We start from the raw sequence: 23,476 nt of genomic DNA on the forward strand, positions 1-23,476 counted from the left end.
GCTTCTGCACAGCCAAGGAAACAGTCAAAAAAACGAAGAGGCAGCCCACGGAATGGGAGAAGATATTTGCAAATGATACTACAGATAAAAGACTGGTATCTAAGATCTACAAAGAACTTCTCAAACTCAATACATGAGAAACAAATAGACAAATCACAAAATGGGCAGAAGATATGAACAGACACTTTTCCAATGATGACATACAAATGGCTAACAGACACATGAAAAAATGTTCAAAATCATTAGCCATCAGGGAAATTCAAATCAAAACCACACTAAGATACCACCTTACGCCAGTTAGAATGGCAAAAATTGACAAGGCAAGAAACAACAATTGTTGGGAGAGGATGTGGAGAAAGGGGATCCCACCTACATTGTTGGTGGGAATGCAAGTTGGTACAGCCACTCTGGAAAACAGTGTGGAGGTCCCTTAAAAAGTTACAAATTGAGCTACCCTATGATCCAGCCATTGCACTACTGGGTATTTACCCCAAAGATACAGACGTAGTGAAGAGAAGGGCCATATGCACCCCAATGTTCATAGCAGCATTGTCCACAATAGCCAAAGCGTGGAAGGAACCAAGATGCCCTTCAACAGATGACTGGATTAAGAAGATGTGGTCCATATATACAATGGAATATTATTCAGCTATCAAAAAGAACGATTTCTCAACATTTGCTGTAACATGGATGGCACTGGAGGGGATAATGCTAAATGAAATAAGTCAAGCAGAGAAAGACAATTATCATATGGTTTCTCTCATCTATGGAACAGTAGAACTAGGAAGATCGGTGGGAGAAGAAAGGGATAAAGAAAGGGGGGTAATCAGTAGGGGGAATGAAGCATGAGAGACTATGGACTCTGAGAAAGAAACTGAGGGCTTCAGAGGGGAGGGGGTGGGGGAATGGGATAGGCTGGTGATGGTTATTAAGGAGGGCACGTATTGCATGGTGCACTGGGTATTATACGCAACTAATGAATCATTGAACTTTACATAAAAAACCAGGGATGTACTGTATGGTGACTTACATAATATAATAAAAAAATATTTAAAAAAAAAAGAAAAAGAAAATGTTAAGGAAAATGCTTCAAGGAAGGAAAGTAATGCCAGATGGAAATCTGGACCTTTATAAAAGGATGAAGAGCACTGGAAATGATAGCTACATGGCCAATAAAAAGACTCTCTTTTAAATTATTATTTAGATTTCTTTAAAAAAATAATTGTTTAAGCAAAAATAATAACACTATATTATGGGGTTTATATCACATGTACAAATAAAATATATGACAATAGGATAAAAGCCATGAGGGAAGAAATGAAAGTATACTGACAGTTTTTATACTGTACATTCAGCAATATAGCATCATTTGAAAACAGACTGAAAAGTTTTAAATATATGCTATAAACCCTGAAACAAGACTAAAATAACACAAAAAAGTTATAGCTTACAAGCCAACAAATGACAAAAAGGGAATCATTAAAAAAATAATCAATCCAAACAAAGGCATAAAAAGAGGGAAAAGCAACAAAGAAAAGGTGAGACAAGTAGAAACAAATAGCAAGGTGGTAGATTTAAACCCAACCATTTCAAAAATCACATTAAAGGTCAATGGTCTGAAAACCCTAATTAAGAGACAAAGACTGACCCAACTATATGTTGCCTACAAGAAACCCACTTTGAATACAGTTGACCCTTGAACAACATGAGAGTTAGGGCTGCTGACCCTTACAAAGTTGAAAATCCATGTGGGGCACCTGGGTGGCTCAGTCAGTTAAGCATCCGACTCTTGATTTCAGCTCATATCATTTATCTCAGGGTTGTGAGATAAGCCCCACACTGGGCTCCATGCTAGGCTTGGAAGCTGCTTAAGATTCTCTCTCTCTCTCCCTTCTCTCCCCACCTCCGTATCTCTCTAAAAAAGGAAGGAAGGAGGGAGGAAAGGAAGGAGGAAGGGAAGGAAGGGAAAAAGGGAGGGAGGCAGGGAAGGAGGAAGGAAGGACGGGGAAAATCCATGTATAATTTTGATTCCCCTAAAACTTAACTAATAGCCTACTGTTGACCAGAAGCCTTACCGATACTATGCAGTTGATTAACACATATTTTGTATGTTACATGTATTATACACTGTATTCTTACAATAAAGTAAGCTAGAGAAAAGAAAATGTTACTAAGAAAATCATAAGGAAGAGAAAATACATTTACAGTACTGTACTGTATTTATTGAAAAAAAATCTGGGTGTCTGGGTGGCTCAGTCGGTTAGGCGTCTGCCTTTGGCTCGGGTCCTGGTCCCAGGGTCCTGGAATCAAGTCCCACATAGGGCTCCCTACTTGGCAGGGGTCTGCTTCTCCCTCTGCCCCTCACCCTGCTCTCATGCTCTATTTCTCGCTCTCTCAAATGAATAAATAAAATCTTTAAAAAAAAAAATCCATGTATAGTGGACCCACCCACTTCAAACCCATGTTGTGCAAGGGCCAAGTAAATAAAGATACAAAGAGGTTAAAAGTAAAAGGATTTTTTTAAAAATGGTATATGATATAAAATACTTATCAAAAGAAAGCTTAAGTGTCTATATTAATATTAGAAAAAGATTTCAGAGCAAAAAACATGAGGGATAAAGAGGATCTTTTCATCATGCATTATATTAATAATATACGATACATACCATGTAAGATACAATAATGAAGTTTATTAAAATGGTATTAAGGTATAATAAAGCAGGGGCGCCTGGGTGGCACAGCGGTTAAGCGTCTGCCTTCGGCTCAGGGCGTGATCCCAGCGTTATGGGATCGAGCCCCACATCAGGCTCTTCCGCTATGAGCCTGCTTCTTCCTCTCCCACTCCCCCTGCTTGTGTTCCCTCTCTCTCTGGCTGTCTCTATCTCTGTCGAATAAATAAATAAAATCTTTAAAAAAAAAAAAAAGGTATAATAAAGCATAACAATAAAAGAACATTATAAACAATTTTACACCAACAATTCAACAAGTTAGATTGACCCATTCATTGAAAAACACACACTACCCAAGCTCACCAAAAAAGTAAGAGAACCCCCCCCCCAAAAAATAATGGGACGCCTCAGTGGCTCAGTCCCTTAAGCTCAGGTCATGATCCCAGGAGTCCTGCACCAGGCTCCTTGCTCAGCAGGGAGTCTGCTTCTCCCTCTGCCTGCTGCTCCCCCTGCTTGTGCAAGCTCTCTCTTTCTCTGACAAATAAATAAAATCTTTACCAGAAAAAAGTAAGAAAACTGAATTGCCCATACCTGTTAAAGAAATTGAATTTCTTCCCTCAAGGCCCATATGGTTTTACCAAACATTCAACAAAGAAATGATACCAATTTAACACAAACTCTACAAAAAAAAATAAAGAGAACAAAATATTTCCCAGCTCATTCTATAAGGCCAGCATTATTCTGTCACAAAATCTAACAAAAATTGAAGAAAAGAAAAAAAAACACTAGAAAAAAACCCCATAACCAAAAATAGAAAACTACACACCCAATATACCTCATGAATACATATGCAAAAATTCTTAACAAAAGTTTAGCAAATCAAATCCAACAATACATGAAAGGGATACTGTATCATGATCAAGTGGAATTTATCCAAGAATGGAAAGTTGCTTTAACAGTCAGTATTATTCATCACATCAACAGTCTAAAAAAGGAAAAATATGATCATTGCAATAGATGCAGAAAAAGCATTTCACAAAATTCAACATTTATTTCTGATACAATAAAAAAAAAAAATCTCTCCAAACTGGGAATAGAAGGAAAATTCCTTCCTGATAAAGGACATCTAAGAAAACCCTACTCTTAACATTACACTTAATGGTAAAAGACAGAATGATTTCTCCCTAAGAGCAGGAACTCTTACTGCTTGTATTCAACACTGTACTGAAATCTTAGCCAGTGCAACAGGCAAGGGAAAAAAAGCAAAATGTTATAAAGGAAGAAATGAAGCTGTCTTTATTCAGACATGACATAATTGTGTATATAGAAAATGTATGGAAACTCAAAATGGGCAAAAAACATAAGAGACAATACACTGATGATGATAAACAAAGGCAACTTAAGCACATTTAGAAGACCTTCAGCAACTATGGACTTTGGACGATAAGGATGTGTCAGTAGGTTCACCAACTGTAACAAATGTAGCACACTTGTGGCAATATTGATAATGGAAAAAGTTAAGCATGTGTGGGGGCAGGAGGTATACAGGAACTCTCTCTACCTTCTGCTCCATTTTGCTGTGAACCTAAAACTATTCTAAAAAGAAAAGTCTATTTTAAAAATATTCCATATCATTAGCTATCAGAAAAATGTAAATTAAAACCACAATGAGATATCACTACATAGTAAGAAGTATGGCTAATTTAAAAAAAATAGTACCACCACCAAATGTTGGCAAAGATGCAAGGAAACTGAATCACCCATATATTGATGGTAGGAATATAAAATGGTACAGCTGGAACAAAGTTTGGCAGCTCTTACAAAATTAAACACATATGACCATACCATATGACCAGCAATTGCACTCCCCCAGAAAAATGAAAACTGATATCTACACAGAAACCTATACACAAATGTTCACAGCAGCTGTATTCATAACAGCTAAAACCTACGAATGAGGCAGACATCTTTCAATGGGTGAATGGTTAAACAAACTGCAGTCCAGTCGTGCCACAGAATACTACTGGACAAAACAAAAAACCACAATGGGCTGACTTGTGCCCCCCGCCCAACTCCTGAAAACTCATATGCTGAAGTCCTAACCCTAAGTACCCAAGAATGTGACTGGTTTTGAAGATACGGCCTTAAAGAGGCACAATAAATTAAAATGAGGACATTTGGTGAGCCCTAATCCAGACTGATTAGTGTCCTTATAAGAATAGGAAATTTGGACACAAAAAACACACCACGGATGTATGCACATAGGAAAAGCATTCCAGAACTCAAGGAGAAGGCAGCAATCTGCAAGCCCAACAGAGAAGTCCCAGAAGAAACAAAACTTGCTGACATCTCAACTTGGACTTCTAGTCTCCAGAAACATGACAAAATTTATTTCTGTTGTTTAAGCCACCCAGTCTGTAGTATTTTGTTATGGCAGCCCTATCACACTAATATATTGATATACAATTTCAAAGACTCTCCAGAGAATTACTCTGAGTGAAAAAAAAAAGCCAATCCCAAAGGTTAAATACTGTATGATGCCACTTAGATAACATTCTTGAAATTACAAAATATGTCACATTATTATTGAGTAAAGATCTTATTAAATATCTATGTATAGCCAACCTGGTCTACTGGTACTGTCAACATAATATTTGGAAAGATGATTACAATCACTGGTCATCTTTGGAGGATCATACAGAACAAATGTGTTGGTTTCAAAACTAGTCAATAAAAGCAAAGCATAAAGCACTTATCCTTCCTTTCCTGAATGAACTATACTTTATTTTTTTAATAATATTTATTTTGTTATATTAGTCACTATACTTTAGAATAAGAACAGTTAATGAAGAAAAGTTTCTCTTTACAGAATTAGAACTAATAATTGAAAGAGGAATGATAAAGTTATCAGATTACCATTTAGCAACCCCTATGGATCCAGTCAATGGTCAACAATAATCACTTACAACAAAAAAGAGACATAAGGTATATGCCTCCCAACGGGCATTCACAAAAATATCTCTGAAGTATTTCTTCCGGAAAATACCAAACCTGGATCTACCTAGAGGCCTGATCTACTTCCAGAAAAGACAGAGAATTAGACAAATATGTTAAACAACGAAGGAGATGCAATCTGCCAAATACACATTGTAGGAAATTCTACAGAATAAATCATTGTTTCTTCAAGAAATAAATCGTAAGAAAAGAAAGGGATGGGGGACAGAAGTAGGTGAAATCTATAAATGGACTCTGGGAAACAAACTGAGGGCATCAGAGGGGAGGGTGGTGGGGGAATGGGATAGGCTGGCGATGGGTATTAAGGAGGGCACATATTGCATGGTGCACTGGGTGTTATACGCAAGTAATGAATCACGGAACTTTACATCAAAAACTAGGGATGTACTGTATGGTGACTAACATAATATAATAAAAAAATATTATTAAAAAAAAGAGATTTAAGACAAGTCAACCAATTACAATATATGAACCTTATTTGAATCCTGATCAGAACATGTGAAAAAAATTTATGAAATAACTGAAAAATTTTGAACACTGGATATCTGATAATAAAAAATTATCATTGGGCGTGCCTGGGTGGCTCGGTCAGTTAAGCCTCCGACTCTTTGATTTCAGCTCAGGTCATGACCTCAGGGTCAGAAGATACAGCCCAGCAGCAGGTTCTGCACTGAATGTGGAGCCTGCTTAAGATTCTCTCTCTCCCTCTTTCTTTGCCCTCCCCAGCCACATGCATGTGCACACTCTCTCTCTCCCCCCCAATAAATAAATAAATTAATTAATTAATTAAATATTCTGTTTTTTAAGGTTATTAAAAGAAGAACCTTTTGGAAAGGAGAAGTTATTTGCAAAAGAAGGACTTCAACCCTGCATGAAGAACCCCGCATGAAGAGGCTTCATACATCTGTAGTACTGTTTAACTTACATGGAATGCCTAGTGTTACTCCAATTCCAAACTATTCCGTTCAACTATCTTCCTAAACATAATGATCCATATCACAAAAACAAATGCCTCTATGAAGGGCAATCTATTTCAAAGCTCTTGAATATATATACACACACAAAACCCTAAGAGGTTGACATTTAGACATCATTTCTGCTTTACAGATAAGGAGAATTAATCAATTTACCTAAAATACTATAGCTAAAATGCACCTACTATAATCAAAAGTTTTCTGCCTCCAGGTCCATTCTACCATGAGTCATTTAGAATTCTGATCTTTCTGCATCTTAACAACTGATTCACTGTAAGTCACAACATGAACAGCACTCCTGGCCAATTTCTTAATGGAAAGTCCCTTATGTATACGCTATATGCAGTATGAAACAATCTAATCTAATGACAACAATTACATATTACACACTTATTAAACATTTGTACAAAAAGGAAAAAACATTTTTGTAGACAAAATACCACAAATCTTCCCTTAAAATTTAAAGAAAAAAATACCACATCAGAATCATTACACATGCATTTATAAATTCAACTATTTTCAAGGTTGCTTTGGCTATTTTGGGCCTTTTATGGTTCCATACAAATTTAAGGATTGTTTGTTCTAAGCTCTGTGGAAAACGCTGTTGGTATTTTAATAGGAATTGCATTAAATATGTAGATTGCTTTGGGTAGTAAAGACATTTTAACAATATTTGTTCTTCCAATCCATAAGAATGGAATGTCTTTCCATTTCTTGGGGTCATCTTCAATTTCATTCACCAGTGTTTTATAGTTTTCAGAATATAGGTCTTTCACCTCTTTGGTTAGGTTTATTGCCAGGTATTGTTTTTGGTGCAATTGTAAATGGAACCGATTCCTTCACTTCTCTTTATGCTGTTTCATTACTGGTATACAGAAATGCATCAGATTTCTGCATGTTGATTTTGTATCTTGAGATTTTACTGAACTCATGTATTAGTTCTAGCAGTTTTTTGGCAATCTTTCAGGTTTTCTATATAGAGTATCCTGTCATCTGCAAGTAATGAAAATTTTACTTCTTCCTTTCTGATTTGGATGCCTTTTATTTCTTTTTGTTGTCTGATAGCTGTGGAGGGACTGCCAGTACTATGTTAAATAACAGTGGTGCAAGTGTACATCCCTGTCTTGTTCCTGACTGCAGAGGAAAAGCTCTGTTTTTCCCCATTGAGGATGGTATTAGCTGTGGGTTTTTCTTATATGGCCTTGATTATGCTGAGGTTATGTTCCCTCTAACCCTACTTTGTTGAGAGTTTTTATCATGAATGGATATCGTACTTTGTAAAATTTTTTTTTCCATCTATTGAAATGATCATATGGTTTTTATTCTGACTTAAGAAGCAAAGCTGGAGGCATCACAATTCCAGATTTCAAGTTATATTACCAAGGTGTAGTAATCAAAACAGTAAGGTACCGGAACAAAAAAAGACACAAAGGTCGATGGAACAGAAGAGAAAACCCAGAAATGAACCCAAAACTATATAGTCAGTTAATCTTCAACAAAGCAGGAAAGAATACCCAATGGGAAAAAAGTCTCTTCAACAAATGGTCTTGGGAAAACTGGGCCGCAACATGCCAAAGATGAAACTGGACCACTTTCTTATACCAAACACAAAAATCAATTCAAAATGGATTAGAGACCTAAATGTGAGACCTGAAATCATAAAAATCCTAGAAAAGAATGCAGACAATAACATCTTTGACACTGGCCATAGCAACTTCTTTCTAGATATGTCTCCTGAAGAAAGGGAAGCAAAAGCAAAAATAACTATCGGGACTTGATCAAAATAAAAAGCTTCTGCACAGCAAAGGAAACAACAAAACTAAAACGCAACCTATGGAATGGGAGAAGTTATTTGCAAATGACATATCAGATAAAGGTTAGTATCAAAATATATGAAGAACTTATAAAACACCCCAAAAAATGAATAACCCAATTAAAAAATGGGCAGAAGACATGAACAGACATTTTTTCCAAAGAAGACATACAGATGGCCAACAGATACATGAAAGGATGCTCAACATCACTCACCATCAAGGAAATACACACTAAACATACAATGAGATATCACCTCACATCTGTCAGAATGGCTAAAATCAACAACACAAGAAATAACAGGCATTGGCAAGGATGTAGAGAAAGGGGAACCCTCTTGCACTGCTGATGGAAACGCCAACTGATGCAGCTACTCTGGAAAACAGTATGGAGGTTCCTCAAAAAGTTAAAAATAGAACTACCCTATGATCCAGTAATTGCACTACTATTTACCCAAGAATACAAAAATACTAATTCAAAGGAATACCCCATTGTTTACAGCAGCATTATCTATAATAGCCAAATTATGAAAATAGCCTGTGTCCACTGACGAGCAGATAAAGAAGACGTGGTATACAGACAACAGAATATTATTCAGTCATAAAAAAGAATGAAATCTTGCCATTTGCAGTGACATGACGGAGCTAGAGAGTACTATGCTAAGCAAAACAATTCAGTCAGAGAAAGACAAATACCATGTGATTTCACTCATTGTGGAATTTAAGAAACAAAACAAGCGATCATAGGAGAGAGAAAAAAAAAAGAGAGAAGCAAACCAAGAAACAGACTCTCAACTACAGAGAACAAACTGATGGTTACCAGAGGGGAGGTGGGTGGAGGATGGGTGAAATAGGGGATGGGGATGAAGGGGGCACTTGTGATGAGCACCAGGTGATGTACTGAATGTTGAATCACTATACTGTACACCTGAAACTAATATCACACTGCATGTTAACTAACTGGAATTTAAATAACTTTTAAAAATTCAAGTATTTGGGGCACCTGGGTGGCTCAGTCGTCAAGCATCTGCCTTTGGCTTAGGTCATGATCCCAGGGTCCTGGAATCGAGCCCCGCATCAGGCTCCCTGCTCAGCGGGAAGCCTGCTTCTCCCTCTCTAGCTGTCTCGCTCTGTCAAATAAATAAATCAAATCTTAGAAAAAAATTCAAGTATTTTAACTGATTCTTAAGTTCTCCTAAAAAATTATAGTAATATAAAATTTTCCAGGGTAGTTCTTAAGTCAAATTATTCTGGTTCCAGGATCTAATATAGGCATTCATTTACACTAATAAATGCTTTATGTGCATGAAGTTACTTAATCCACACTATTAACTCCAAGATCCAGAAATTATTGTTGGCCATTTTTACAAATAACAAAACTCAGGCTTGGAGATTTTAGGTAACTTGTTCAAGATCATGGAGCTAGTAAATGATAAAACTGAGACTTGTCAGTCTAGTCTGATGACCAATCCTTCCTCTTAACTCACCCTCTATTCCAATAAATATCATCTACTTTCAGTTGCCAAAAAAGAGTTCCCTTAGCTACTATATTTCTCTTTTTGTTTAAAAGAAGATAGCTAACTGTTATCTAGAATAGCTAGAATGGAATAGCTGCATCAGAAACGGGTTCATTTTGTCATAACATTCACTTCTCTGCACACATTCTGTCACATTCTCCCTTAGAAATGATTGTATATCAGAGATTAAATTCTCAGGCCAACTCTCAAAAACTTAACTATCACTTAAAGTAATATTTCGGTAGGAAGAAAAGGATAAAGAAAGGGGGGTAATCAGAAGGGGGAATGAAGCATGAGAGACTATGGACTCTGAGAAACAAACTGAGGGCTTCAGAGGGGAGGGTGGTGGGGGAATGGGATAGGCTGGTGATGGGTAGTAAGGAGGGCACGTATTGCATGGTGCACGGGGTGTTATACGCAACTAATTAATCATCGAACTTTACATCAAAAACCAGGGATGTACTGTATGGTGACTAACAATATAAGAAAAAAATATTATTATAAAAAAAATAAAAATAAACATCTGGTAATTGTAACAGGACAAACCACATCCTCCTCTGTCATACACCCCTGCAAAAAATAGGTACCCAATATCCCAAAGATAACATGAAAGTCCTTGTCTTCCTCCAGCACACAACCAAGAATGAGTTCACATCCCCTAGTCCCATCATGAGCTCCACTACAAAATGAAATGTAAACTGTGCCAGTTCCCATGGAAGGATGAAGCCAGGATAAAAGCATAGGATAAGAAAGTAGAAATATTTATTCATACTTGTAGTCAAGTCTGAAGCCTAAAAGGGCCTCTACAATCAATGAAAACTATTACTGTTATAGTTCAGTACAAAAACAGTTTTGTGTGAACTAGCCCGGAAGCCTAACTACTATATCGTACTTACAAAGAGATTGGGAACATAACCCACTCATAAACTGGAAACTACCGATATTCACCAATACCCTCTATAATCTGCTACTCCTTCCCAATTTTCTGAAAACTAAAAGCATTTGTGAGCAAGAGGTGACTCCCTATAACTGCACAGGCACAGAAAAAGCTTTGTACATGAAGTACCCAAATCAGTGGAAGTATACATTTAATGCTTTGGAAAGATAACACCGAAGTCATTCATCCAAGATACTTCAGTATTCCGTCTTTTTTAGTAAGGAGTTCCAGATTATGTTCAGGTCTTTAAAATTGGAATCATTTTCTCTTTTTTATTACCAGAGGCTATGCAGTGAATGCTTGTGTCCCCCAGAATTCATACACTTAAAACCTAATGCCTAATGTAAAGGTATTAGGAGTTGTGGCCTTTAGGAAGTGATTAGGTCACGAGGGCTCCACCCCATGAATGGGACCAGTGTCCTTATAAAAGAGGCCTGAGAAAGCTCCCACTCTTTCTGACTTGTAAAACCAATGACAAGGTGCTGTCTATGAAGGAGGAGACAAGCCCTCACACAGACACAGAATCTGCCAGCACCATGATCTTGGACTTCCCGGCCTCCTGAACTGTAAGAAATAAACTTCTGTTGTTTACAAGCCACCCAGTCTGTGGTCTTTTGTTAAAATAGCCCAAATGGACTAAGACACCAGAATTTTTTAATGGTTTTAAACATTTTTGGGATGTACATTAACATATTTTGCTGTGTTAATCTGATCAGTAAAAACAGACAGACATGTACAATAATACAATGCTCATAAGAAAGTAAATTCATTAAAAATGTCTGTCTGGAGTGCAATTTAACAATAATTACCAAAAGATTTATAAATGTTCATAGCTATTAATCTCAGTAATTCAACTTGTAAAAATGTATTCTAATAATCAGATTCATTCATTAATTTATTTAACAAACTATCAAGGACTTACCTTGTGCCAGGCATTATTCTTATGAATAAAGACGTTTATCACATCATTTTATAGTGCCAAAAAGTTGTGGGGGGGAAAACGTCTAATAGTAAGAGTTATAGCAAATTAAAATACATCTAATGTATAAAATATTATAGTACCATTGGAAACTACATTATCAAATACCAAAAAAATATTTAATAACATAATAAAATACTCATGATATGTCAAGAAAAAAAATTTAAAACAAGATACAAAACTATTATATGAAACTATATATAATTACGTGTATGATCCCAAATCTGTGTTTTAAATGACCAAGCCAGGGAGCTTGATGAAGTTACTTAACCTCATTCTATTTCAGTATCTTCTAAAAAAATCAAGATTTTACATTTTACATGTAAAATGAAGATTTTTATTTCGTATCTCAATGGATTGTTGAATGAGTTATTTTTTAAATGCTTATAATATTCCCCCAGTACATATAAAGCACTAGTAATTATTTGCTGGTGTTATTAGTAGTAGTAATACTACATATACACACATATACTTATGAAAAAAAATGAAAGAAACATCAAATGCTATCAAAGATTCTAAATTCTAACAAAACTAATTCTGAAACAATCAGGAATTTTGAACACTACATATTATAAGATATTAAAAATTATAAGGTATGGCTTTGTTTTTTAAAAAGTCTTTTGTATCAGAGTGAAGTATGTATGAATAAAATATGATAGCTAAAATTTGTGTTAAAATACTTTGGTGGGGTTTACATGTAGAGATTTTTAAAAATTCTTAATGTTATCAGATGTACATTATTTACCTCTGGGTAACAAAATTATTACTTGCTTTTCTTTATGTTTTTCTATTTTCCAAATTATCTCCAGTAATTCAAAAATCACTTTTTAAATGAGAAAATTTGGGGGGCACCTGGGTAGCTCAGTCAGTTGAGCTTGTTTTTTGGCTCAGTTCATGATCTCAGGGTCCTTAGATCGAGCCCTGCATTGGGCTCTGTGCTCAGCAGAGAATCTGCTTAAGATTCTCTGTCTCCCTTGCCTTCTGCCCCTCCCTGTGCTCTCTTTCTCCCTCTAAAATAAATAAATAAAATCTTCTTAAAAAAAAATAAAAAATGAGAATTTTTTTTTCAAAAATGTTAAGGAAATCCTTACCAATACTCCATCCACAGATGAAACTTTCTCCCAAGTTAACCAAGCTCTTTCTCTGACATGATCTGGTATCTTTAATTTCTGACATAATGCAGTAAAATCAGGTTCTTCGGTTTCTTCAAACACAAGCCTACCAGATAAAAAAAGACATATAATAGGGATATACTTACAAATTAAACTAATTAAGTAAACATTTGTTTCAATGGTTTGCATATAACAGCACTGTTCTGAAAAAAAGCATCACTAAATACTTTAAAATCTTATTTATCTTTTTAAAAAATTACAGGTAGAATTTAAACATGTTCATCTTTTTCATGGGCTTTCCAACACAATTACAACATAGTGAAAGATGTTTGCTGGCCTGGTGAATCACATACAGTTCAGAACAGCAAAATCGCTTCGTAAAATTAAGTAAGTATGATAGCTAAAGCTGTATGGGAAAATTGGGATGACAATAACAGCAAAAAGAGGAAAGCCCATATATAATATCACAGAATCAACTTAGTTTCAGCGACTTTGCTAAAATGCAGTTTACACTTATCAAGGTCTCACATAATCTCTCTACTTACTAGCATTTCTTACATGATTAACTTAACATAAACTACTGCTACGCTTATTTCAGCCTTTTCTCTTCAATCCTCCTTAGCCAAGATAGGTAGTCAATAATTTCTTGTTGGCTAGTACCTTTTCATTCATTTAATGTCTATTTCACACCTAATAATAATAATATGAGGAATACTTAATAATTTTTGAGTATTTACTCTGACCTTTGTCTGTACAAAGTACCTTAGATGCATAGTTTCAGCGGAATCCACACATCAGCCTATTAGATACGTACTCTTATTACCCTGTTTTAACAGATAAATACCAAATCAGAGAAGTGAAAGTACTCACTCGAGGTCATGGACAGTAAGTGGGAAACCCAACAGTTCAACTCCGTAATCCATGCCCTTGACCACTATTCCAGACTAACAACCCTCCTTCAAAACATAATTAACTTTTGATTATATCAACAATGAAGGTGAAGTCCTGTTCTTAGTGAAGGTTTTCCTTCCGACTTCACCACTTAGGCCATATGTAATGCAACAGAGAAAAGATCTCAGCTGTCAAGGTAGAAACAGACTCTGTCACTTAAAGTGCAGGTGGAGTGAGCCCTGAATCCATCCCTAAGCAAGTTGCTACGCTTTGGATTGCCAGGCACTAGTTTTTACCCTTGCTAAGCGGCTAATCTACAGAGTTCAAATGCCCATACTAGTGAAACCTTTTGTGGGTATAGATAATCAAGAGTAGAGTGTATTTTGTATGGTTTTGACTTACAGGAGAATTTTTGATAGTTTCACAGTTCCATCATTTAAAAGTATATAACATAATGTTGGGGTGGGGAAGGAAGGCATTCTTTTCCTAGGTGATAGCCATAATTTCAGTATTTCTGGTTACCCTATAAGAATTGGATAACATGGAATTCTTTAGCGTAGATTTACTTCATTTTCCAAATGAAAACTTTCAAGTATTGGATATGTCAAAGATTAATCAGAAATGAAATTTGTCTTCTCTCACAACATTATAGACTTTTTTTTTAAATTAGTGAGTGTGATTTTTAGCTGACGCATAAGACAATCCATTTAAACATTATATTTTTAATAGCCTTTCACAGGCCATGCCAAAATCTCATCCCAATTTTTTATAATTTGTCTGAACTCTGTTAGTGTCTGGCAAGTTGAAAGAATAAGAATTGGTAATGGGCTAGAACAGGGGAGGAAGTGGTGAGGGACAGAAAGGAATCCCATTTCCCCCACAATGGATATGAAGTCTCAAAGTAGAACCAGTACTGACAATAATAATGGCAATCATACTCTTTCAATCTTAGCTTCTTAGCCATAAGTATCACAATCAAGAAAAATAGGATGTTGCAATGGAATAAATACCCCCTGTCATGTTCTACTGCATTATCATGGACTCTCCTAAATTTAAATGCCACTTGGGGAAAAAAAAAGTTTCATGCGAGCACGAGAACATCACTAATTTTGTACCCAAACCAAACAAAATGAGAGGACACAAGGTTGTTTCCTGGCTCAAAGGCAAAATGAAAGAAATAACGAAAAAAGCTGAAGATTAATAATATACAAGAGTTTCATGCAACGGGAATAAAAGAAAAAATTGAGAAACTTTTAAGCACTTAGACTAAACGTCTTACAAAACTTTTTCCCATACACCGATTCCTCTCAAGAATTATGTTCCTCCAGTAACTACCGATGGCTCTGAATTCCCAAAGCACTGTTATAAGGGAGCGCCACAAAACACCTCAGCCGAGTACCCTGGGGGCGGCTGACACGCAGGACCCTGCCCTTCACGTCCCACGGCTTTCCTGGCTGGCCTCTCCCAGGACTGGGCTTCAGATGCAGAGCACGCCCAGAGGAAAACACTTTCAGCTGTTGCAGCGCAGAACAAAACAGAAAGTCAAACGACCGCCGCAATATTACAAATCTCAACAGGAGACAAACTCTCCACCAGACACTAGTCCGTCATTTTTCTTTCTTTTTTTTTTTTTGCCTTTGATGGGGCCTCGAGATCACCCGCCGCCTGCAAGCCTTTCCGCCTAAAGGAGGAAAGGCGGCACCTGTCACTTTGCTCAGGGACCCGAGCCCCACCCGCCCGACACCTGTCAAGCTAGAGCCGAGACCCTTCCCGGCTTCCCTCCTCTCGCTCCCGAACCCAGACCCCTGTCACCCTCCTTCAGGCGCTCCGCGGTGGTGGGGGACACGGGAGGACCCTCCTCCCGCCCGGTCGCGGCCGCCGGCTGAGACGCGCCCCCGCCTAGACGCCGGGGTGCCCGCCCCGACGCACTCTCGGGACGCCCTTCTCTCGTGGCGGCCGCCGCGATTCTGCCCGCTCACCTGGGCAGAGGCAGGTCGTCGGGGCCACTGTCCTGCTCGGGGTCCTCCTCAGGAGCGGGGGGCGGCGGCGGCGGCGGGGGTTCGGCGGCGGCTGCTGCGGCGGCAGCGGCGGCAGCGGCGGCGGCGGCTGCTGCTCTCCGGGGGGTTTTGGGCGGCATGACTGCCCCGAGGGCAGGAGCCAGTGAGTGGTGGCCAAGGGCCGGGGAAGGAGGACGCGCGCACGTCGGGGTACGCCCCGTCCTCTCCCGACTCCCGTTACAAAAATAATTTGAACGTCCCCTGAGAAAAACCGGACGAGCCCTCCCCCGCCCGGCAACCGAGCGCCGCGTCCAACCGCGGGAAAACGTCACTTCCGCCCGCGGCGTCACGTCCGCGAGGCTCCCGGGCCCGCCGGCGTCGGGAGGGAACCGGGGCGCCTAGCGGTGCGCTGGGCGGGGGCGCGAGGTCGGGCGGGCTGGGCGTGGACCCCCGGCCTGGGCCAAGACACCCTCCCTGAGGCAGCGGCCGCCGCCCGGACGTGTCTCTACTCGAAACTCTCCTTTTCAGGCCTGGGTGCGGGTAACGGGGCACCGCACGATCTGGCGGGTGAGATGGGGCCCCATTTTTATCTGTGGGCTGATCTGGGGCTACAGCTCAGGCCCCGCCGGGAATATCAAGCGTGTGCACCCTGGGCGGGCACGCCCCTCTCCCTCCGTGGGCGGCGCCCTCCGTCTCTACCACGTTCCTCCCGCCCAATCCGTTAGGCAGAATCGGCCAAAACAAAAACAAACGTTTGTAGAACACCTATAGAAAGTGAATTTTGACGATCCCTGGCAGATACAAGGTGTAGAATAATTACTGGCCTTTTAGGGTCATTGTTTACAGAAGGGGCGTGGGGGAGTGGGTAAAGAACAAGTAATAGTGTGATAAATGTTTTAATAGCGGTGTAAAAACGGGAGGCACCATCGAAATGCCTAAGGGACACCTTCAGAGAAGCAGTGGCAGCTGAATAGAAGTTTGCCAGGCACACCTAACATGTAAGGAGGGCTTACTGTGTACCAGGGATTTTGCTGGCCATTTTAACTATCTTAATCCTGCGTCCTGGAATTGAGCCCTCCCCCCACCTAGTGCTCACTGCTCAGCGGGAAGCCTGCTTCTCCCTTTGCCTGCAGCTCCCCTTGCTTGTGCGCGGGCTCTCTTTCTGTCAAATGAATAAATAAAAACTTTAATAAAAAAAAAATGCACCAAGAAAAGAGGAGCCTGCGCAAAGGCACAAAGACCTCAGAGAAGAGCTTGCTGGAAGAGCTTACACCATCTAACGTTGGTTTAGAAGCTGTGTCTCTTCTCTCATGATATTTACTATAATAATAGATTGTCTTGTATGAATACATGTTTTTCTCTCTTTGGCAGACCTGGTGTATTGACCGGTCAGAACTTCCCAACTGAAAAACTGTGAATAAAGTATAGCTGTGTTCTGATGTGAACCCCCTAATCCTTGGAATAGCTGACCAGGGTTGAGGCACCCGGAGCCTTAAGTCAAGTCAGGGCTGCAAACCTCTTGGGTTTATCTTAGCCAGTTGTACAATGGATTACCGTTTTCTGTATATAGCACAATATATATGTCAGGATGTGAAAAGGGTTGGCAGTCATTGGCCTACTCAATAGCCAGTCTTGCCTAAGTTCAGAAACCATCTCTTGGGAGCCAAAAGTTCGTCAAGAAGTAGGGCCCAGGGGCGCCTGGGTGGCACAGCGGTTAAGCGTCTGCCTTCGGCTCAGGGCGTGATCCCGGCGTTGTGGGATCGAGCCCCACATCAGGCTCCTCTGCTATGAGCCTGCTTCTTCCTCTCCCACTCCCCCTGCTTGTGTTCCCTCTCTCACTGGCTGTCTCTACCTCTGTCGAATGAATAAATAAAATCTTAAAAAAAAAAAAAAAGAAGAAGAAGAAGTAGGGCCCAAACCCATCCCCAGCTACAGAGAATGAATAGCATCAGAGTGGTAATCCTATTCACTTTGCCAGGGATTAGTGTAGGCACGACCCCATGTCCTACTTGTTCACATTCAATGACTTCTTTCTTTCTTTTTTTTTTTTTTTAAGATTTTATTCATTTATTTGACAGAGATAGAGACAGCCAGCGAGAGAGGGAACACAGGCAGGGGGAGTGGGAGAGGAAGAAGCAGGCTCCCAGCAGAGGAGCCCAATGTGGGGCTTGATCCCAGGACTCTGGGATCACGCCCTGAGCCGAAGGCAGATGCTTAAGGACTGAGCCACCCAGGCGCCCCTCGATGACTTCTTTCTGATCTTCACTCTACTTGACCTTTCTTACAGTTAGCACAGTTAACCACTTCCTCTTTCTTAAAACTTCCCTAGTCTTCCACAAATCCATGGTCTCCCTTTTCTTCCTCCTCCTCCCTTCTGTTCCTTTGTGTACTCCTCACTGGTTCTTCCCCGTCTTCAATGCAGGTTCCCTTAGAGCAGCATGACTCAAAGTGTGTTCCTTGGACCACTGCCAGTTTGATTATATCTCATCCACAAGGAAATAAGCACAGAAATTAAGAGTAAGTGCTTGGCAGCACTTACAGCGATTTAATATTTCAACTGTATCCAGGCACATGATCTTTGAACACCTCTCATTAAACAGAATATGGAACAGTTCAGGTGTTTTGCAGCTTGTGTGGTTGCAGGTGGCATGACTCTGTCCTTGCCCTGTGCAGCAGGACCACATTATAAGGAATGAAATTTTAAGGTTAGTTCCTTAACTGTTACCCAAAAGTGAATACAAATCTGTGAAAATGTAAATATTTGTTTACTTTTCTAACTTGTTATATTTGCAGCCATTTTAATTTTTAATCAAGCCTGGTTTTTGAAATTCATAGCTACATTAGGGAAGTAAAATTTGTGTCATTTGTTTTTAACCCTGAATTATAGATGGTGGAAAAAGCCTTACTGTCCTGTTTTGTCAAAAAAAGACACATGTCAGTAGTATGTTAATAGTAGTAAACCAAACAATGACCAGAGTAGTGATTCTAAAGGATTAAAGATCCAAGTGTTTTTACTAATTTTACTAGTTTAGTAAAAGCATCTAAAGTATCAGAAGTATCATCCCCCTTCTATTGAGTGCATAGCCAAAACTCATAGTAAAATACTAAAACCATAACTGACTAATGAAACAATAAGGCCATCAAAATTCAGTGGCATTCTTCATATATAAAATATAAAGAAACTAATTATGACTTGGATAAAACATTTAGAATTTTTATTTTCCATGAAAATAATCTCCACACATGAATTCATGGATCCAGAATCCATTTATTTAATTGAAGGATATTTTAAATGTAATTATAACTTAATAGGACAAATTTTTGGAACCGATAAGGCATTGATACTATTACTGATAAGGAAGATGTTTTTGAAACTAAAGCATTATTTGCTCCATTTTGGATAAAAATTAAAAGTGAATGTCCTGAGCTTGCTGAAATTGTTTTAAAATGACTTCCATTCCCTTAAGCATATTTTTGAGAGACTAATTACTATGAGCATTACTGAGTAAAACATAGAAACAGTTTAGATACACAGTATCTCCTGCTAGAGGCATTGTCAGCAATCCAACCTAGCTTAGATAATTTAACAGGCAAGAAACACATTCATTTGTCATGTTAAAATCTGTAACTACTGATAAATTTAAAATATTAAATATAGCATTTAATATGGGAAATTGCTCCTTCACTACCAACTTTTTGTTTAGTTGTTATGACTATGGAATGATAAAAAAAAAAAACTAACCATGTATTAGCAACTCTTTATATTAATCTCCTATATGCACACTTTCAGTGAACAAAGTAGTTCTTGTAATTTCTTCTTTGTTCTATGTTTTTTGAAATGTAATTTTGTATCTGTTTAAAATACTAAAAAATGTGAGTTTGTAATTGGTGTCCCTTTTTTTAATTTCATTTTCCAAGTATTTTAAAGGTTTTATTTTCCAGAAGTGTCAGTTCATGAAATTAAAAAAGAAAGGAAAGGTCCTTCACAGACAGTGTGAGATAATTCTGGCCTAAAAGATCATCACCTCTCCTCTCCTTTTGCTCTATTTCATTTCCATTATTTAAGTCACTTCCATATGTGTATGCTCTTCGATTCTTTCAGATTCAAGAAACCGAGATCCACTTTGTTTACCTTAATTATTCAGGATTATTAATTAGTTGGGGGGGGAGTGAAAGAGACAAAAAACTAAAAAAGAGTCTCTCCTGCTATACTCCTGTACCTTGCCATCCATCCAATAACTGGCTCCCATCCTTCTTGCCTCTGTGAACGTTTTTAGTCTTCATCTCTTTATAATTTTCTCCTGCCTCAATGACTCCCTCTCCATGTCACTAATTCACATTTCTCAGGAGAGAGAATATGATTGGTTCCCCTAGTAAACTGTGATTTACATTACCAGGACCAGATAACATAATTTGCAGGATCCAGTGCAAAATGAAAATGCAAGGCCCCTTTTTCACAAATTATTGAGATTTTCAAGATAGTAAGTGTGGAACATTAAACCAAGCACAATGCCTTTCTAAATGGAGTCTTATAGAACTGCATAGCTCACCTGCCCATAAAGCCAGCAATGTCCATGAGAATACATCTATATCTGTTCTGCTAACTAGGGTGTCCCCATGCCTAGCATGTGCCCATGACATGGAGCAATCAGTTGGGCTTGATACCAAGTGGTACCAGTTTGGTACTATATCATTGTATTAGTTTCCCTTCCTTCCCTGCCCACACCCCTTTGCCTTCACTCCTATTTCTCTCAAATTGCACTCAGTCTCTATTTTCTAGAGAACCCAAGCTAAAAGACTTGGATCCGAAGCGTCTTGAAGACATTCAGGATGGGATATCAAGAGTTGGCTTCATCACTGGTCTTACAGCAATAAAGACCAAAGCATGGTATGTGGGTAGTAAGCGGGGCCACGCAGTCGTACCATAATTACTAAGGCTTCCCACCTGTGGCCAGTCAGGATGCAGTGCACCCAGAAGGTGGAGCATTGGAATGTGTAGAGGCCATGATGCTTGAGCAGCATGGGGGTAATAATTGTATTGGGATGGATTCTGTTGCTGGAATTGTATAATTTGTAAAGGAAAATGATACCTCAGGGCAGTCAACGGTCACCTTAAGGCACACTGAGAAGGGCAGAAGGCTTCCATTGGCGGTTTTTTTTAAAAGATTGTTATTTTGACATAAATTATTTTTGCTTTTGTCTTTCTTGCCTAGGGAGACATATCCAGAAAAATGTTGCTAAGGCCAATAGCCAAGAGATGACTACCTATGATTTCATCTAGGAGTTCGATGATTTCAGGTCTTACATTTAAGTTTTACTGCATTTTGAGTTTATTTTTGAGTATGGTTTTAAAAAGTGGTTCAGTTCAACCATTTTTTTGGAAGTAGATTTCCAGTTTTACCAGCATCATTTATTGAAGAGACTGTCTTTTTCCCATTGTATATTCTTGCCTCCTTTGTTGTAGATTAACATAAGTTGTAGATTAACTGGCCATTAATGACCACAGAGAATTGACCGTATAAGCTTTATTATTGGCCTTTCTGTTCTGTTCCACTGATCTATTTTTGTGCCAGTACCAAACTGTTTTTATTACTATAGCTTGTAGTATAGCTTGAAATCTGAAATTGTGATACCTCCAGCTTTGTTCTTCTTTCTCAAGATTGCTTTGGCTATTTGGAGTCTTTTCTGGGTATATACACAGTTTAGGATTATTTGTTTTAACTCTGTGAAAAACACTATTGGTATTTTGATAGAGATTGCATTGAATCTGTAGATTGCTTTGGATAGCATGGACATTTCAACAATATTAATTCTTCCCATCCATGAGCGTAGAGGATCTTTCCATTTGTTTGTGTGGTCTTCAATGTCTTTCATCAGTATTTCAGATACAGGACTTTCACCTCTTTGGTTAAGTTTATTCATAGGTATTCTATTCTTTTTGATGCAATTGTAAATGGGATTGTTTTGTTAATTTCTCTTTCTGCTAGTTCATTATTAGTGTATAGAAACAACAGATTTCTGTATATTAATTTTGTATCCCACAACTTTACTGAATTCATTTATCAGTTCTAATAGTTTTTTGGTGGGGTCTTTAGGGCTTTCTATGTACAGTATAGAAAATCCTAAAACCTTTTTCTTTGGGAATCTAAAACACAAAACAAACAAAAAAACCAGAAATAGACTCATAAATATAGAGGACAAACTAGTTATTGCCCAAAGGGAGAGAAGTGGGGTGATGGCAACATAGGTGAAGGGGATTAAGAGATACAAACTTCCCAGTTATGAAATAGATAAGTCAGGGATGAAAAGTACAGCAGAGGGAATATAGTCAATATTGTTGTAATAATGTTGAATGGTGACAGATGGTAACTACATTTATAGTGGGCATTGCATAATGTATACAATTGTTGAATCACTATGCTGAACACTTGAAACTAATGTAACATTGTGTCAATTGTACTTCAATAAAAAAAAATAAAATAAGTAAAAGACTGATTTCCTGTAGCTTAAAGCAATCTACACCAAAAATCAGGCCCAGAATCTGACTGTAAAAGCAGCAGAGCTGAAAAAGCAATGAAATGCATAGTTTTGTCAAGGTCTCCTTTGTCCACATCTGGTCCCTGAAGGAGAAAAGTGACCTAAGACCCAGAATGGGATATTTCAGTGGATAAGTCCTAGAATGTTGAATCTCCTAGTTCTCCGCTGAACCTGTGGGGTACTAGAAAAGATTTAGCAACCAGCTCTCAGGGGAGGGAGTGGCAGGCAAGGACCATGATTCATAGCATTAGCCAATTTCTATTGAATGAACACTCCCACCTTAGTCAATTTCAAGCTACCGACATAATGTCACTGAACACGGAATTAAAAACAAGATGTCCACAACTGGCTCCTGCAAGCTGGTGTGAACTGGCTCCAACCCAGCAGTAAATTGAACCCTCAGGCTGACAGAATCAGCACCTCCACTTTGCCAGAGGAGAATAGTGTTCTCTTGCCTGTAAATCATGCAATGACTCTTGAAGCAAGTGGCTCTCTAAAAGGATGTGTGGCCATGAGCCAGGGTAACTGCACTGGACAAAGGGAAATGCCCAGAATCTTCAAGAATTATTAGATACAGGGTGCCTAGGTGCCTCAGTCAGTTAAACATCTGACTTTGGCTCAGGTCATGATCCCAGGGTCCTGGGATCGAGCCCTGCTTTGGGCTCCCTGCTCAGTGGGGAGTCTGCTTCTCCCTCTCCCTCTCCCTCTGTGTGTGCGCTCTCTCTCAAATAAATGAATAAATAAATAAATCTGAAAGAAAAAAGAAAAGAAAAGAGAAATCCAAGCTATGGTACAAGCTGGCCGGCTACTTGAGCTGTATAACCCAGCAGATGCAGCGGTATGAGAGGTATCTGTGGTGAGTAAGTGATACATAGAGTCCCCAGTGAACCCGGACAGGAGGTATACGCCTAAGGTTCTAGAGCAAGGCAACATTTCGTAACAGAGAGTTACTCTGTCTTTGAAAAATCAGCTGTTTGTGTTACTGGGCCCAAGTGGAGACAGAGTGCCTAAGAAATAGGAGGAGCCCGTCAGAAGCT

The 23,476-nt window shown here is 38.8% G+C and overlaps 1 protein-coding gene and 1 long non-coding RNA gene across 2 annotated transcripts in view; one reads left to right on the forward strand and one right to left on the reverse strand.

Annotated features, from left to right (window-relative positions):
• Positions 1–16,214, reverse strand: part of RB1 (RB transcriptional corepressor 1) — a 155,015-nt gene extending 138,801 nt beyond the window's left edge. The window contains exons 1-2 of the mRNA XM_040622773.1: positions 15,885–16,214; positions 12,994–13,120 (exon numbers count right to left, since the gene is read on the reverse strand). Of these exons, the coding sequence (XP_040478707.1) occupies positions 12,994–13,120; positions 15,885–16,042 (285 nt within the window). The 5' untranslated portion in view covers positions 16,043–16,214. The remainder of the gene's footprint in view (positions 1–12,993; positions 13,121–15,884) is intronic.
• A 77-nt stretch (positions 16,215–16,291) lies between these two features.
• LOC103677600 lies at positions 16,292–21,514 on the forward strand. Its single transcript, XR_005831968.1, has 3 exons — positions 16,292–16,469; positions 20,683–20,790; positions 21,116–21,514. It is a non-coding gene; the product is annotated as an uncharacterized LOC103677600 (long non-coding RNA).
• The last annotated feature ends 1,962 nt before the right edge of the window (positions 21,515–23,476 follow it).

This window comes from Ursus maritimus, unplaced genomic scaffold (assembly GCF_017311325.1).
Source record: "Ursus maritimus isolate PB19 unplaced genomic scaffold, ASM1731132v1 scaffold_10, whole genome shotgun sequence".
NCBI classification, from domain to species: Eukaryota; Metazoa; Chordata; class Mammalia; order Carnivora; family Ursidae; genus Ursus; species Ursus maritimus.